This window comes from Lutjanus erythropterus, chromosome 6 (genome assembly GCF_056507025.1).
Source record: "Lutjanus erythropterus isolate fLutEry1 chromosome 6, fLutEry1.hap2, whole genome shotgun sequence".
NCBI lineage: Eukaryota > Metazoa > Chordata > Actinopteri > Lutjaniformes > Lutjanidae > Lutjanus > Lutjanus erythropterus.
In genome coordinates, this window is record NC_139322.1 from 19,013,939 (window position 1) to 19,030,191 (window position 16,253).

Sequence of the window (16,253 nt, forward strand, 5' to 3'; positions counted from 1 at the left end):
TAAATTACAGATTTACCATTGTTGGAAACATTTGGGATAATTTAAGCACATATGTCAACAAAACACATAACGTGTCCAGCGTTTTTATACATTTTAATGCAGAAATGTTACATATTATAACTTTAAGCAGTGCTCACCTCAAAATAAGTCTCGATGTACTCTGAGACGATATGTTCTGACTTGGGCTTGTTCTGACAGTATACAACATACATATGAAGACGCCTCTCCTGGATCACAAAACAAACAAACAAATAAAATACAAATTAGCCTCAAAGTGAAAAAGAGCCTCACTAGGAGAAAATGTATCTTTAATTGCATTAGAAATAAACGAATATGCCCCTGAAAGTGAGCAAAAACAACCTAAATCAACGTGCAGTGTCTCTGGTTGCTTTAGGGAGCAGAGCAATAATGATTAGTCACAGGGTGCGGGTCCTTTGAAGCCAAGTCTGTCTGGTTAGCGCCTACTCTTCTGTGACTAATTGGCATGGGAGTGCAGATGTGGCGGTCCTGTGAGCCCTAATGCAGTTACATAGAGATGAGCAACAGGTTATGTATAATTTACCCAGGTTACCCTCAGTGTAACCAGACCCTTTTAGAGCCTGCCGATGTACGACTGTACCTAGCAACAGGCTGTGTGGCTCTGTAACCTAGAGACCAGCGAGCTGCTCCACCTGAGTATGGACGTCATGTAGCACTGCAGAGAAGACATCTGCATGCATCTGTCCACCAGCATTCAGGATGAGCAGCGTGGCTGCATGTTTACATCTGTTTATGTGCTACATGTGTGTGAGCGAGCACACATGCTGCATGTCGGTGACACACCCCTCGTTTCAAAGCAGATTCTGCTTTTCATTAGAACCATGTTCCCAGTCTGCTTGTTTTCACAGTTTGACACCATGCTTAGATTTAGTTACAAGTTTCTTTATTCCCCCACAGGCTTTTTAAGTTGATTATCCAGTGGGCCGAGCCTTATTGAATTGTTTAAAGAGCCACAGACAGAGAGAGTGAATATAGCAAAAGAGAGACACATTTAACTCAATCATCTTCAGGCAAGAATCAAAGCCGAGTTGGTCAAATTACCCATCATGCCTGCCCAGTCTGCATGTGCCACCACTTAACTAATATACATAAATCTAATTTTGCTCCCTGTATAAGCCCTGTGACCCTATACCAGCTCAGGCTGTATTCTATTCTAAGAACAATATACTTAACAGTGACTTTGCTTCATTCTTCAGTCAAGATATGTAGGTTGCCGTTTTGTGTGGAAAAAGCCTTCATATCAAAGAGGCTGAGCTGAGGGTTTGTTATTCTTCATCTTATTCTTGTTGTTTTTTCTGGCTGTTTTTTCCCTGGTGTTTCCTGACTGGTCCAGCCCAGACTGGAAACGGGCCAGTGTGTCGTTCGTGTGTATGTGAGCATTTTGCCGTGTGCGCTGTTGTAAAAACACCGCCTGGACTGAGACGTATCAGTAACAGGGAAGTGGAAGGAGAGCCGCTGGCAGCTGGGAGAGGAGGAGAGAGGTACGGTATAGGATAAACAGGAGCTCTGCGTGTTTTCTTAGCTCTGTTTACCCTCACACCAAACAGCACAAGGAAGCAGACCCAGACACTTCCACTGACGTGTGTGTGTGTGTGTGTGTGTGTGTGTGTGTATGTGTGTCTTTCTGTGCGTGCCCACACGGTAGTCATACTCACATGCTTAATGAAGAGCTGAGCCAGCCTCTCTGGCTCTGCCAAACACTTCTCCAGCTCTCCCAGGAAGTAGCTACAGAGAGAAAACACGCACACACACACACACACACACACACACACACACACACACACACGAGCACAATCGTCCCCAAAACGGAAGGTCAGATTTGTCTCCTGACCTATTGTTCCTTTGTCCTCCGCTCAGCCACAAACACAATACTCTGCAAATCACTGTTTGTCTTTCACTTTGAATGCAACTGGAGCAAACATACAATTTTCCACATATGGAAATCAAATGTACACTCAACAAAAATATAAACACTCTTTTTTTTTTGCTCTCATTTTTCATGAGTTTAAGCAAAAGATCTAAGATTTCTTCTGCGCTCATAAAAGGTTTATTTCTCTCAAACTTTGTTCACAAATGCTAATTATACAGCATGATTACTGCACAGATGTGCCTTGGACTGATCACAACAAAAGGCTCTAAAATCAGCAGTTTCATATTGTCAAAAGACATTTATTAGGCACTTAACTATGTCTATTTCACATAGTGCTACGGATACCACATTTTTTGCCCAGGAGGGCAAGGTCATGACCTGCCACACTCTGCTGCTGATTGGCTTGCCCTGATATTCTTAGCCTAACCCTAACCAATCACTCTTTATATCTTACTCTAACCAACCCAACCAACAAAGGCAATGAGTACTAGCCAGTCAGAGGCAGAGTAGGGAGGGTCATGATTTTGCCATCAAAAAATGATAAACTACAAAAACGAAAAAGTTGAGAAAACACAACATTTAGAGGCAGCTTACTTCAACAGATTTCTGAGTTTTTAGCCTGATTGCTTAGTTTTCTTCTTTAGATAAACTTGAATCTTTTAGTTTTGGAGACCCCAAAATGTCTTTCAAAAAATAATAAAAAAAATAGTAAACTCACTGAAGTGGAAGTAAATAATGGTTACTAATTTTATGTTTTCAATTGTAACCACTTATTTTTCAAGCACCCAAAAAATCAATTTGGGTGTCTAAAACTCAAAAATTCAAGTTTTTCCTCTCAAACAGGGAAGTAAATTCTATCAACAAAAGATTATAGGTCAGAAAACCTAGTTTATTTCAAAACTTAAGTTTGAGTTTGATTCAGAAACTCAAAAAAAAAGTCTAATGAAGATTAATGCCTGGAAATGAGAATTTAGAAACAAAAGTTGAGAGAAATAAACCTTTTGGGAAGAAGTCCACAGAAGTTTAAGTATATTTAAAATAGTGAGTATTTTTAAAATCAGGGACTTACTCTTTATGCCAGTCAAATATTTGGTGAATGTTCCCAAAAACAATCTTGTCTTTTCCCTTCATGTCCTCCGGTACACTTTTGGAATTCATTGTTCCCATGTAGCCCTGCAACAAAATGACAGAGCTGCTGACGTCTGTTCACACCTACAACAACCACACACCAGCTATTAATGAGCTTTTATTAACTTTCAGATGGCAAGAATTCTTCTTCTCTGAACCAAAATATCTGCAGCTATTTAAGGCACTGAGAGATGGATCCCCTTGCAACATAATACTCTTCAAGCTAATAATTCACAAAATCTGCTTAAGACCGCAGACGGTGGGGTGGAAGCAGACCAGAGTGTGGAGGAAAGTGCAGGAATTGTGATGATAAGGATTTAGAGCTCTCTCTCTGACAGACTGGGTGGATGACTAAGTTCTCTCCTCTCCGTCAGTGCAGATTGTGTGTTCTTAGCTGGCGGACTGTGAGCTTTACCTCCACTATGAGCCCCAGGTCTGCCACATAGTGCTTCTCTGTCTCAATAAGCTCCTTCAGTACATACCTGTAAAGATACAAATGAGGGAGGATTACTGTTAGAGTTAAAGTTTATTTTGCACACTGCAAAAATCTTACTAAACTTTGTTTCACAGGTCCCAGATTCCTAATAAATTCCCAGAAAGAGCTCCAGATTGAGACCAAGAAGTAATTTTGTTTCCTGGGAAGAATTATGTGATTTGGTACGAGTTACTGGAAAGATAGAGACAGTGTTCAACTGGTGCACTTTCAATTAAATTAACCTTTGACAAATCATATCAGGTACTGGAACTGAATTTTCTTACTTTTTTGTGTGTAATTGATAGACTAAATAACCTCCCTATTTTCCTTCATTCTTGTGTCTTTTGTCACTTGTTTTGTTTTTGTTTGTTTTATTTCACATTGTACGGTCTCTCTTTTTTTATAGAAGTGCTTACATATTTGTAAAACTATGTAAGTAATGATGAGTAATGATGCAACGATAAGAAAAGTCGACAGTGTATGTCAGTGAAAACTATTAATTTGAAAGAAATGTATGCTATGCTAAGTATTTTTAAAAATGACATCACATTTAGTCTTTTAGTCAGTGCACAGCAGCTGAACATGTTAAATTTGAGCATGAAAGTTCACTCTCACCCTGGAAATAACAGTCTCTAGCTTTTTCCAGGGCTTTCAACTACATCTCACAGTATTTATCAGGCAATAGAGTTTGCTCTGTTGTCATGGAGATGAATCCATTTTCATCACATGACCATTACAAGAGTATGTAACTTTGGTAACGTGAACAGCTGATGAAGACCACAAGATGCAATTGAAAGTTAACATGTTAAGATGATTTTATCATGTGAATTTTGTCTTTTTGACACCAGAATACAGACAATCATAACAACAAGTATGAAGAAATGAATAATAAATTAATTGATATTTCCTTGAATGGGATTTTAACTTGTTCAGCAATAGCTTATATACTTGACCATGTATCAACTAAGTAGTGCTTTGTCAAGAAAAATTCAGGGAAATTTCTTGTAAATGATGGGCATAAAACAAAGCTTTATTCAGGTTTTACTTAACTGGACTCTACTAGTCCAGCAACCTGTCATATGGGCTTTTTTCACAGCAGACATTTGTCTTGTCATTGTAAAGGACCAGTAATCACATTACAACTAATTGAAGCAGCAAAATCCAGCCATCCCTCATTTATTTTATTATTCACACTTGTGCTTCATAATGACGTGATAATGAATTCTGTTAAATGGAAACATTCTGAAAGAAACATTCTTTTCTAAATTTGCCATTTTTTTATGTGTTTCTTTTGTCAGTAAGCAGCATAGCTCTGGAAAGGGCAGTTTCAGTCTAGACTGAAATATCTCAAATATTAGTGCTCGTTTGCTGGAGTGATATTTGATACAAACGGTTTTGGCTGTTGATGTATCCTAATGACTTTAATGATCCACTGACTCTTCATCGAGCGCAACCAAATTTTTAAAGTCAAATTTCAGTTTGTCACATACTGACAAACTGACCAACTGACTGCTGCATCAGTCCTACTTTGTGTTAAGCGCTGAAATCCTTCACATTACTTGATTTCAGATACATTATAGTGTTTGTACCATGAAACACTGATTTACAGAATATGTGATACTGCCATATGTGCTCTGTGTTTGGATTTTTACACTGATAAAAACACATACATGCTTTTCTCTAAGGCACCCCTCCTCTCCTCCTCAGTATCAGCTGTGGCGGACCATTGGCTGGAGGTGTCGTCCATCAAGACAGAGCCACTGTCATCTGGCAGAACACTGGTAGACTGAGTGTCCTGAGGAGGCAGAGACAGACAGACAGTGTTTATCAAACGTCCTGTGCCAGTATTGTGGCTCATTCCAGGAATAAAGTAAGCAAGGAGAGATAAAGAGCTGCAGAGAGATGATAATGATGCAGGTTGCCAAGGTGACCAGGCAGAGCAGAGAGACACGAGGAACAGAGATTGAATGATAAGAAGATCAGATTCAGATAGTCACCATTAATGACCTGCACTGTGCACATCAGCCACAGATAGACGGAGAGAAAGAGATTAAAAGATGAAGATGAGAAGTAAGACGGAGCAACAGGCTGATGTAGATGTAGAAGATGACAAAGCTGTGAAGGTTGCTGATGGAGTTTTGGCTTCAGAGGAAGGGGAATACAATTACTGCACGTCTGCTGGCAGTGTCATTACATTTCTGATTTATGTGTGAATTATTAAATTATATTTTCTTGTTTTGCCACCTGAGGATCCAAACACATATGTAAATACATTACACAGTGTCTTTTTCTACAGGAACAACATGAAATAACTGCGCATCCAAAAGTTTGTTCTGCTGTTCAAATAGCAAGTTGGAGCCACAGACTGTATGTCAGGGGTTATAGGTTGAAATCCTACTTAATATATGATTTATGGTAGGCAAATTGTTTCCTCCCCGGGAAGCTCAGGCAGGCGGCAGGGAAGCTACAGAAGCTCAAGACAAGCACAACATTTTAATTTGACAATAAGACAATAAGTTACAAGTCCCACACTGTAAGTTGATCAGCTGTTTATAACTGTCAACTGTCTGTCAATGTAAAGCTAAGCTACCGCTTATCCTGAAAGCAAAAGCCTACTGCTCTGAAAATACACACTCTGGAGTACAGCTTGCCAGGCTCCATTAACATGTTACTCAATTTAACTGTTATAAACATCTACTCCTACAGGATTATTAATAATTTCTTACCACTTATAAACAGAAACTTACTCATTCGGTTAACATTTGGTATTAATTTGAACTCTAAATAAATGTGAACCAGCCAAACAAAAATATTTATTTAGGTAAGTAATGGAAATTTCAGAGGAGCACCCCAGGGCTGTAGCTTGTAGTAGTGAGTATTTCAACTTATTTTCTTAATCTGTGATCATTATCATTTCCTGAAATATTTCCTAAATATATTTTTTCTTTTTTGTCACCTGAGGGTTGAATCACATATGTTAATACATTACTTCTGCAGCATCACTATAGCAACGTCTACGTCAACACTGCCTTATTGGCTGCAAATAGAAATTCACGTTGCAGGATAAACCCAAGGTTACGCTGATCTAATCGATTGTGTTCATGTGTTATATACATGACCTCCTTTTTATGCTTTTTCCTGGAATTGATATCACTTCCTGTGAGGGTGCTGGTTCAAATATAGGGTCATTGTGCAAGCTGCAACAAAGCCTGCAAAGAATAAAATCATCACTAAGTCAATGGATACAAGCTTCACATCTGCACATGACCCTTGTGTTTGGAAAACCTATTTCTCTCCCACAATAAGCACACTTATCGCCTTTGAATAGTTGGAAAATGACTCACTGCCACCTCTCTCTACAATTGTATCTGCTTACAGAGTTCTTCTCTCTATTTTTAGCCATGTTGTTCAGCCATTTCTTTTACTCTTTCCTGGCTGTGTAAACATATAGGTCCAGCCGTCTGTCCTCACCTAAATCCCTGTGTTCCAGTGTCCTGGTCAAGCAGAACCTCCCCACCTTAAACACATACACAAACCTGCACACACACCACAGACAGATATGCGCCTAATCCCTCAGACTCCCCTGGCAGACGGCTGCCCGGTGGAGAAATAAATAGATAGATCAGATAGATAGACATATAAGCAAATGGAAAATGGGGACAGAACATTCTCCTTTTCTTCTCTGGCCTAGTTCAACTTGTTCACCTGCCATCTGCATGATGAACTTGTTGGCGTCTATGAGTTTGTGAGCTTTCAATTCTGTCACGGTGATGTGTGAGAGAAGGAAAGGAAAAGGAATGAAAGAGATAAAGTGAAGAAGAGAGACAGAGAGGCTCCATAAAGACCCTCGCCTCGCTCCCCCAACTCGTCTTGCCCCGCTCGCAGTGCTCCAGCCTGGCTGACAGGTCTCCCTGGCTCCCTGATCACTTCCAGATGTGCTGTGGCAAAGCCCACAGGAAAAAATCCCCCTTGTCTCCCTCTGTTGCGAGTTTTGTTTTTCTACTCAGAAGCAGACTAAAAAAAAAAAAAAAAAAAAAAAAACCTGACAACAGTTTTAGTAAAAGGTGAGGTCATACTTTTGCGTAGCATCTTTAAAAACACTGATCCTAACAGTTCCATCAATCAAGAGGTCGGAACAGATTTTCTCTCTCAAAAGGTATTCGGGTCAAAGACTTTCAAGTAAAAACAGTCAAAGAAGAATTATCTGTACCATTTTACTATAAGAGTACCTGGCAACACTTTATTTGAATGGGTGTGTGTGTAAGACTGTCATTGCGCTGTCATAACCACGTCATAGGGCTGACTCCGCTAAGTAGGCAGGTAGCTCCACACCTTCCCTGCTAAGCTAACCACTATGTGTACATCAGCTAACTCTGTGAGCTAAAACACCTCTGTTGTGAAACTGGCCTTCTAACATTTAATGACATCTTTATGACAAGTCAAAATGATACCACTTTACTTGAGGTCAGGGAAAATATTCATGACACTCTTATAATGGTCTCATGACTGCATATGACAATTTAATGTAATGTTAAAACATAAAGCTAAATATACCTGTCAGCTTAATGAGATATTGTTAATGCATTTCTAGAACTGAACCTACCTCAGCATTTCTTAATAGTCAAAAAGTTTCATTTGGTATGTCAAATAAACATATCAAATGACCAGGTTCATACACTAAGGCTTTGGCAATATTTTCTTTTATTTTGACATTTTACAGTACACACTTTATAATATGTCTCCTTTTGGTCAAATATAAATGGTAGATACTCATTAGTAAGTTAACTAGTTGCAAGCTATAGTTGCCAAATAGTGAGACCGTGTCAATGTATACAACTGTTTTATAAATGTTTATAACTGCTTATTAATGATGTATAAAGTGTTTGTAACCTAATAAAGCAACATTTCTGAATCATTTATAAGGGTAGTCTTATTGCAAAGTGGTACAGCATTCTCTTTTGGAATAAATCTTGATTTTAAAACAAAAATATTAAAATGTTTTATAGGGTTGTACAATAGCCGAATGCTGCTGCTGTTTACATTGTTGTCCAGGAGTACAACCTTCATCTATTATTCTGATATTTTATATTTATAAGCATGACTCTAGTGTTGCACTATTCCTTTGAAGACTTGAAACACACAAAATCAAAATGCTAAAAATCAGCAGTATTAAAAGAATATTTACAGAATTTTCCTAAAAAGAAATGCTGCTCATTGTGGCTTTAAACGTGATGTTTTAAAGATCAATTGTCAGGCATCAAACCCAAGAATATTTGCTGATGCTTGAAACCGATTTCCAGCGGTGGCATCAGCAATTTCTTATTTTTAATGGGCTGGAGCAGCCCATTCAAAGGGCCCATCAATCTTTAGACATGCAAACACAAAGGTATGATGCTGTGCTGAGGAGGAACACAACTGCCGAAAACTGCAATTTAACGGCACTGTTTCCAAAGCAAGAGATGTCTTTGAAGAGATGTCTCTTGTTTCTTTTCACCATTTCTTTTCCTGTTCCACTGAGAAACTGTTTCTAGGTAATTTGTTTTTATTATCTGTGGGTCAAGGTGACAGACTGTACAAACTGTTCCTCAGGAAAGGCAATTTAATGAATATTGTGATCTGTAGTTCTGGCTTCCTTTTTGACACCGCATGTTGTTTAACAGCTTAGGCACAATCACAAGAACTTTCCCTTGACCAAGAAACAACAAACATTTCATTTGTTCTGCTGTGGTTGTGAGATCAGAGACAATGGTGTGAAGAAAAACAACAATGCATGTTAAGCTGGACATGTGGAGAGCACAGCTGACTGACCTACATAATGTAATCTCTCTACGTCTACCTCTCTCTTTCCAAAAAACTGGCAGTAAAAACACCAAAGCACTGACCTCATCCGTATGATGTAACCGTATTAATGGCTTTTGATGTGTTGTTGAGACTCAAATTAGGATTTAAGTGCTCCGGTGTCAATTCACAACAGGAGACACTCCACAATGCTCAGATAACATTATTGTTTCACTGTATATTGATAGGGCTCAACCTCTGATGACTCATGCAACATTACTGCTGCTCAAGCAAATCTCATTTTCTGCCACGCTTCTATCCCAAAGCAAGAGGGGACCCTCTGAACACACAACATGAGACGGTCCTTTGCGTGAGCAGCTGACTGAGTGTTTGATGGAGAACTTAAAGTGTATGTGCGCACATAGCGTTCTCTGTGACTTCACAGGAGTGGATTCATCTTTCATCACATCTGCCGTTCCGCATTATTTCCTATTTTTCTCCAGGCATGTTCTTTTGTAACATGTTGAATGTGAGTCATGCATCACGCAGGTCGCTGTCAAACCCTGCCCTCTGGTCATCCAGTGCATCGATCTGCTCTCAGAGAGCCTTGTATTCATTTAGACTCCCTCACATGTGTATGTATGGCTATATATCTTCGCTTATGTGGTTGTGTGTGCGTGGTTGCAGAAAGCAGTGCTCATGCGTGCATCTATGTGTGTTTGTTTTGTTTGATATTTCAGCTCTGCCAGCAGCAGTAGAGTTAGTCATTTCCAGATCTGGCTGCAGGGCCATAGAGACAAACAGTACTGATGTCACCTCCCCGCCAGGCTGGGTCCTCACTGAGAATATCACTGCTAGTCCTCTCAGAGACTGACTACACTGTGAACTGTTCATTAAAATGAACTATAAATGGATCTACAAATACTCCTGATGGTTTGAATGTCATCATAGCTAATTATGCATTCGAGATCTGGCATCTTGTCAAAAATCCTTACTTGTATTTAAAATTTGAATTGGATTTTTTAAGGCAGGTTGCATGAGCTACAGTAGATGGTGGTTGGCTTAACCCCAGTTTGAAGAAGCAGCAGGAGTACCTGTGTAGGAAGCTATGTACTGCTTTACAGGTTTAGCAGCAAAACAGATTTTAGGCACCTAAAAAATTAGTTTAAGTGTATGCTATATTTAAAATATTTTTGCCACTTTACCATGCTGTCAGACAGCCTTTCCAAATGGGAAACTGTTATGATATTAACCCATTATTGTTCTTTCAGATGCAACCAGACTCCTTTACCTCACAGAAGACGGGAGTGGCGGTCTACCACTGCCTCGATTGGTAAGTTTCTTTATGTGACTTCAGTGAATCTGAGGTAACCCTTTAAAATATTGGTTCTCAACCTCGAGGTCAAGACCCCCACAAGGGGTTGCAAGATTAATTCCAGGTGCCACCAGATGTTTTTGGAGAATAAAATATCTGATATCTATCTGAGCTACCCCTTGAAGCCAGAAACACCTTATTTCTATGTGAGAGAAATACTATGTGGTGACAGACACAACAGGTCAGATGGTGTTAGTTTTACAGTATATGGTGCAGACAGACCTGGGTGTTTGGCAGTGATGTGCAGCCAATCAAAGAATCAGTTATGTAGCTGGGAGCCTGTAGTGTAGCCGGTGACAGGTCCTCAGGGCTCGCCAGACCATCTTTCCACTCCTGGAACATACACACAGACGCACACACATCCATGGTGTCAGAATAATACAATATAAACATGATACAACATGTCTGTGACACGCTCATGCATTCCGGCACACAGAAGCAGTAAAAGAAAGCACGAGTCACAGGACATGCAACTTGAGCTCCTGCAGGCTGAGCCAGCAGTGCTGCTGTTATATAACAATACTGCCACCTGCCATGATACTTAGTCGTCCGTGGATCAGCTCTACATCACACCTGTGTCTCTGCTGATGTTCCTGAGTTACCTAATATAAACAAGCCAGTCAGGATGTTGGCTTTAGTTTTAATATTTATATGAGGCTGAGGCTTTGCATGTTTACTTCAGAACCAGTTCACAAGAAGGCCTTGTGATGGGGCGACATGGGAATAATTCCTGTTAATGAGTTTACTTATGAGGTGGTTCATCTCCTGTGTAGAAAGGAACTAGAAACACAAAGGCAGCCTGCAAAGCTTTGTTTGATTAGTTCATGTGACCAAGAAAAAACAACAACATATTCTGGGTTCAACTACATCCTTCTCACCAGTTCTCTGTGCGTGACGGGCAGGATCGTGAAAGTGTCGTCAGGCCTCGGGGGGCTGCCCAGGTCCTGGCTGTGGCTGTGGGACGGAAGAGGTGGAGGCTTTCCATCAAGCTTGCGCACCTGACGCTCCCCTTTGGCGGTGGCCCCGGCGCTGAGTTTGCGGACAGGGTTCGTGAGCCACTTCTTGAGGGTGCTCACAGAGCGCCTGGAGCCTGGGGAGCTGGGGGCTGAGCTGCCTGATGCCTGCGGGGGCAGTGACGCCACAGAGGTGGAGATGCTGCCCTCGCTGCCTGCTGCCGAGTATGAGTCTGAGGAGAAGAGACAGAGAGTGCAGAAGGTTATCGTTAAAACAATGAGTGTCTGAGGAGGTTCAATAATGTGGAGGTACAGATGACTGATAAATAAGATTTAATGGGTCAGAGGGCAGAGTAAACCCTGACTGTCCACATTCAGACCTCAATAATCAATGAATCAATGAATCTATGCACAACAACAGTGCACTTTTTTTAATAGTACAGGCATAACACAACACCTCACCAGCTGCAACAGAAGCTCTTTTAACTGCTCTTGTCCAGAAATATGTCATGTATGACATATCAAAAGTCTTAAGAAATACAAGGGGCGGGGGAAAGTATTGGACAATTCTAAAATCATGATGTTCACTCAATGGGTGCGACAATAAGTTTATGTTCGTCATTGTAAACATATATGTTGATTATTGCCAAATGACCGCTCATAAGTCCTGTGCCTTTTTGCTCTGTGCTCCAATAACAGCTGAGCAAACCTGGTGCCGCAGTCAACTTTCACCTTTTCTCACTTAGAACCAGAAGTTAAAAAAGCCACCAATGCTGCGGTGGCATCTCGCAACAGTATGAGCACGAATAAATGTAAGGCTTCATAAGAAGTTTACAATTTTCTACTTTTACACTTACTTTTTATATAATGTTACATTTGACAACAATTTCTCAGAAGTCAGGAAGAACCTGTGCAGTTCAGCTGCTCCAACAGTAGTGTCAAATTTCAACTCTGGACAAAAATGGACTGCAAGATACATAAACCTTTACTTCATGAAGAGTGCCACATACACAGAGATTCACTAAGTGTACAGAGGACCACCACAGTGTGTCATAGTGGATAAAAAATATTAACAGAAAAGAACTTTGTTCCCAAAAATCTTGAATACCTGACGAAAAACCGAATTAATACACATTTTTTAATATATATTACTTGAATCACTTAAAAGTGGCGTAAGTGTTTTTTTTTCTCAGTATGTTCACTGACAACATATTGATTCCACAAAATCCATGAATGAGGTTGAAAACACTTTGGGGTAGGACTATACAGCAACAGAACCTCTGATTGCAATTCACCAGTGGTGCTGGTCAGTGAGAGGTGACGGAGGACAGGAGGTCAGACAGCGTGTCAACACCAGGAGAGAAAAAGTAAAGAGAGAAATAAAACAAAGAGTGGATATATAAATAGGCTTCCTGTGCAGCTGTGCAGCCGCACTATAAAAGACACACTGTTCATGTCAAGCAGACCGTGCTTTTCATATATGAGCTGTGCATCCAGTCACATGACCTGCGTACGGCTGGCGTTAAATGTGAAAAATACGACCAGTTGCAGGCCGACTTCTGCACTATGATGTCAGGAGGACATGGGAAGTCTGCTGATGGGGGGCTGGGACCGGACATCCACTTTAATCCTTTGTAGAGGGGGAAGATCCTTGCTTGGGACTGTTTGTTTTTCTGTCTTGTCCCCCATTCCCATCCTGCTTCTTCCACCCAACCCTTCCTCAGTCCTGAGATAGCTCTTCCTCTGAGCCGTGTGTCGGGAGTGTTTTATCTGTTGTGTCCAAACGCAGTTCAGTCATGCCTCCCATTCATCTTCTTGCCCTGGACACAACCTCTGACCTTCGAGCGCCACTCTGCTGCAGATGGAGAAACACTCCCCTGCAAAGCCTCACCTCCACAGCTCATTATTGTTCGATTTCAGATCACACCAATTGTTGACTGGATGCGGCTTTAGTTTCCAGGAAAAATGACTTTATGGATTCGTTACGCATTTGTTTACGAGAGGACAACACTGACCTCATTTCAGTGTTCCTTATGTGAGCCACAGAGGAAGATCTTATCACGGCAGTGCTCGACAGTAAGACCCCAGACTGCATCAGCCACAACTGACACAGTGTGGCCCATTTTGTTTCTTCAAAGGCAAAGCCAGAATAAATTCACAATCCCCTTCAGTGTTCATGCTTAAAGTGATTGAGCATTTCCACACTTTATTCATTCAATTACTCTCCCTCAGAAATACAATAGTGGCCACTGTACCGATCAATTAAAATAAGCTATGTAAAAATGTCCCCTTCTCTCTGGTCTCTGTGTTTGAGAAATGGTTAACCTCAAAGCACAACAACTTGTTCTGTTTGTGACATCACATTGCTCCCAGTGCCTACACGTTTGGTTAAAATACATCATTTGTGAAACCTCTAACTTGTCTGTTTGTGTACCACTGAGACAACATTCTCCCTGTAATCTTTCTCCAGCGAGTCTCGCCATATATTTTTCAGGCATTACGCATGTATGTGTGTGTGTGTGTGTGTGTGTGTGTGTGTGTGTGTGTGTGTGTGATCCCAGGGTGGCCAATTTCCCCATCTTCTCTTCTGTCACTCCCACCCCCATCCACATGAAAGACTGGAGAGTGTAAGGAGATCTGAGCACGGCAGGACGGGGGAGGGCGGAGGAAAGAGACAAGGAGCAGAGAGGGGTACAGAGAAGGGATATGGCTAAACCCTGCAGGGATGGAAGGAAACTTTGAACAAACACTGGATGGGTCCGGACTCAGAGACAGTAAGTCGACATGAAAAAGAAACAGCAGTCTGAGTTCAAGCCTTTGCCCTTTGTTAAATGTCTTCTCTGTAGAAGACAGTGGGATATCAAGAATCATTTGTAAGATATTGCATTTATGGCTACTGTTGTGAAAAAGCCTGAGGCAAAGCTTACACCATCTCTGAGAGTCGCCATCAGAGCCAGATGGATATATCTGTCAGCTGTTATTATCGGCTGATTTTGGCCTGTCACAGCTATATCGATATTGGCATATATGCTGTCTAATATGTGCTGATATAAAAATGTTTTGTTTTTGACAGAGCATGGTACAGTTTTTATTATATGTCTCTTGTAGTTGAGACAGAAACTTTTATATTTTGTTGATTGTGGAGCCCCCTGTGGACAAAAGTGGTAGTGCTTCTACCATAATAACCACAAAATATAATGTCAAAAACACAGTTATCTAAGTAAAAATCTCCTTCAGCTTCATGACCTGATGTCATTTTTGGACAATAAAATTTATTGTTCAGAACTGTAAATATTCCGCCTCCATTATATATCTTTGTCACAAGTGATAAGCACATTTGAGGGATCATGGCAATATTGGCATTAATATCATACAGCATACATTAATATCAGAATTTTTTACTCCTTAATATCATTATTGGTATTGGCCCAAACAATCCATTATCAGTCAGGCTTTAGCCCCCAACAAGAGAGAATAGGGAGGATGTGAAAATGATGCTGAGCACACGTGATAACCCCAACTTCTGATTCTCTGACCTCTAACGAGGGCCAGGCCTGGAGGTTTGTCTTTCCCAGTGTTCCCTGCTCAGGTTCAGCCAAGCCAGGCCAGGGTTTAGGGGTCACAGTGCAGAGGCACAGCCAGCAACACCATTTCTAACCAGCTCCAGACATCAGCGGAGATAGCTTATCAAAAAATGGGGGGGGGGGGGCATGCTCTCTGAGCCTGGAAGCAATTAAAATTGAGTGAAGACAGCAGCGTGGCTTCATGATTTAAAACTGTGCGTCAGAAGGAACAGTGGCTCTGTCAAACGTACAGATTTACAATGTGCAGGGTGTACATAATTTACTGGTTTTCTAATGAAGATCTTCACATCTGCATCTGTCACCATGGCAACTCTACAGCTCCCTTACTGACTGCTGTGTGTATGGGTCGTTTTCCCTGTTGACCCTTGAAATCCTAATCTCAGCATTGTTATGAAACCTATACCAGCCATTACAGGGACATCTCTAACAGCGTTTTCAAAGTAACAGCCCGGAAAGTGTAAAACACAAAGGGAGATGATGAGCTTCCCCTCAGAGCAACATGCCTCCGCTCTCCCCAGACGTGCAAGATGAGGAGTTTGATACCATTATACACCTACACAGAGGAAACTGGAAGAAAGAAAAAAACAATCCTTCCCACTCTCCCTCTGTCTTGCTGCATGCTAATAGTGCCCAGTGACATTCATCTCCATAATGGCGGTGCCGAGAAAAGATTGCCCAGGCAGATATTGTTAATGCAACTTGACTATTGTTTATGCGCTTGCAATAATTAACAGTTGAAGGCTCAGGGCAACGGGACTGCATTAAGCTGGCCCGATCTGTGGCGTTCAGTTAATGCTGGGCTTTCACCAGTCGCCCACTCGCTGTCTAAGAGGCTGAGCGGCGGCCGGGTGGGAGGCTCGCCCAAAAAGTTGCTGATGTAACTCTAGAGCCAAGTGGGTCTCTGCTGTAAAGTAGTTCCAGACTTTCTTTTGATGCTGTTCACTCACAATGGTGAAGTTTGAGTACTCACTGCCTGAGAGGGCAACTTAAGAGAGTTTCATTTAGGCAGTCTAAGGACCATTTATCCAAGTGATCTGATTCTTTCAGGACT

General features: G+C 41.1%; 1 protein-coding gene across 3 annotated transcripts in view; it reads right to left on the reverse strand.

Annotated features, from left to right (window-relative positions):
• Window positions 1-16,253, reverse strand: part of arhgef25a (Rho guanine nucleotide exchange factor (GEF) 25a) — a 69,457-nt gene that overhangs the window by 9,574 nt on the left and 43,630 nt on the right. For all 3 annotated transcript variants that reach the window (XM_084721002.1, XM_084721001.1, XM_084721004.1), the window contains 7 exons: window positions 11,544-11,851; window positions 10,888-10,998; window positions 5,183-5,307; window positions 3,453-3,519; window positions 2,979-3,082; window positions 1,695-1,764; window positions 138-227 (listed from right to left, as the gene is read on the reverse strand). In XM_084721002.1, coding sequence (XP_084577128.1) covers window positions 138-227; window positions 1,695-1,764; window positions 2,979-3,082; window positions 3,453-3,519; window positions 5,183-5,307; window positions 10,888-10,998; window positions 11,544-11,851 — 875 coding nt within the window. The remainder of the gene's footprint in view (window positions 1-137; window positions 228-1,694; window positions 1,765-2,978; window positions 3,083-3,452; window positions 3,520-5,182; window positions 5,308-10,887; window positions 10,999-11,543; window positions 11,852-16,253) is intronic.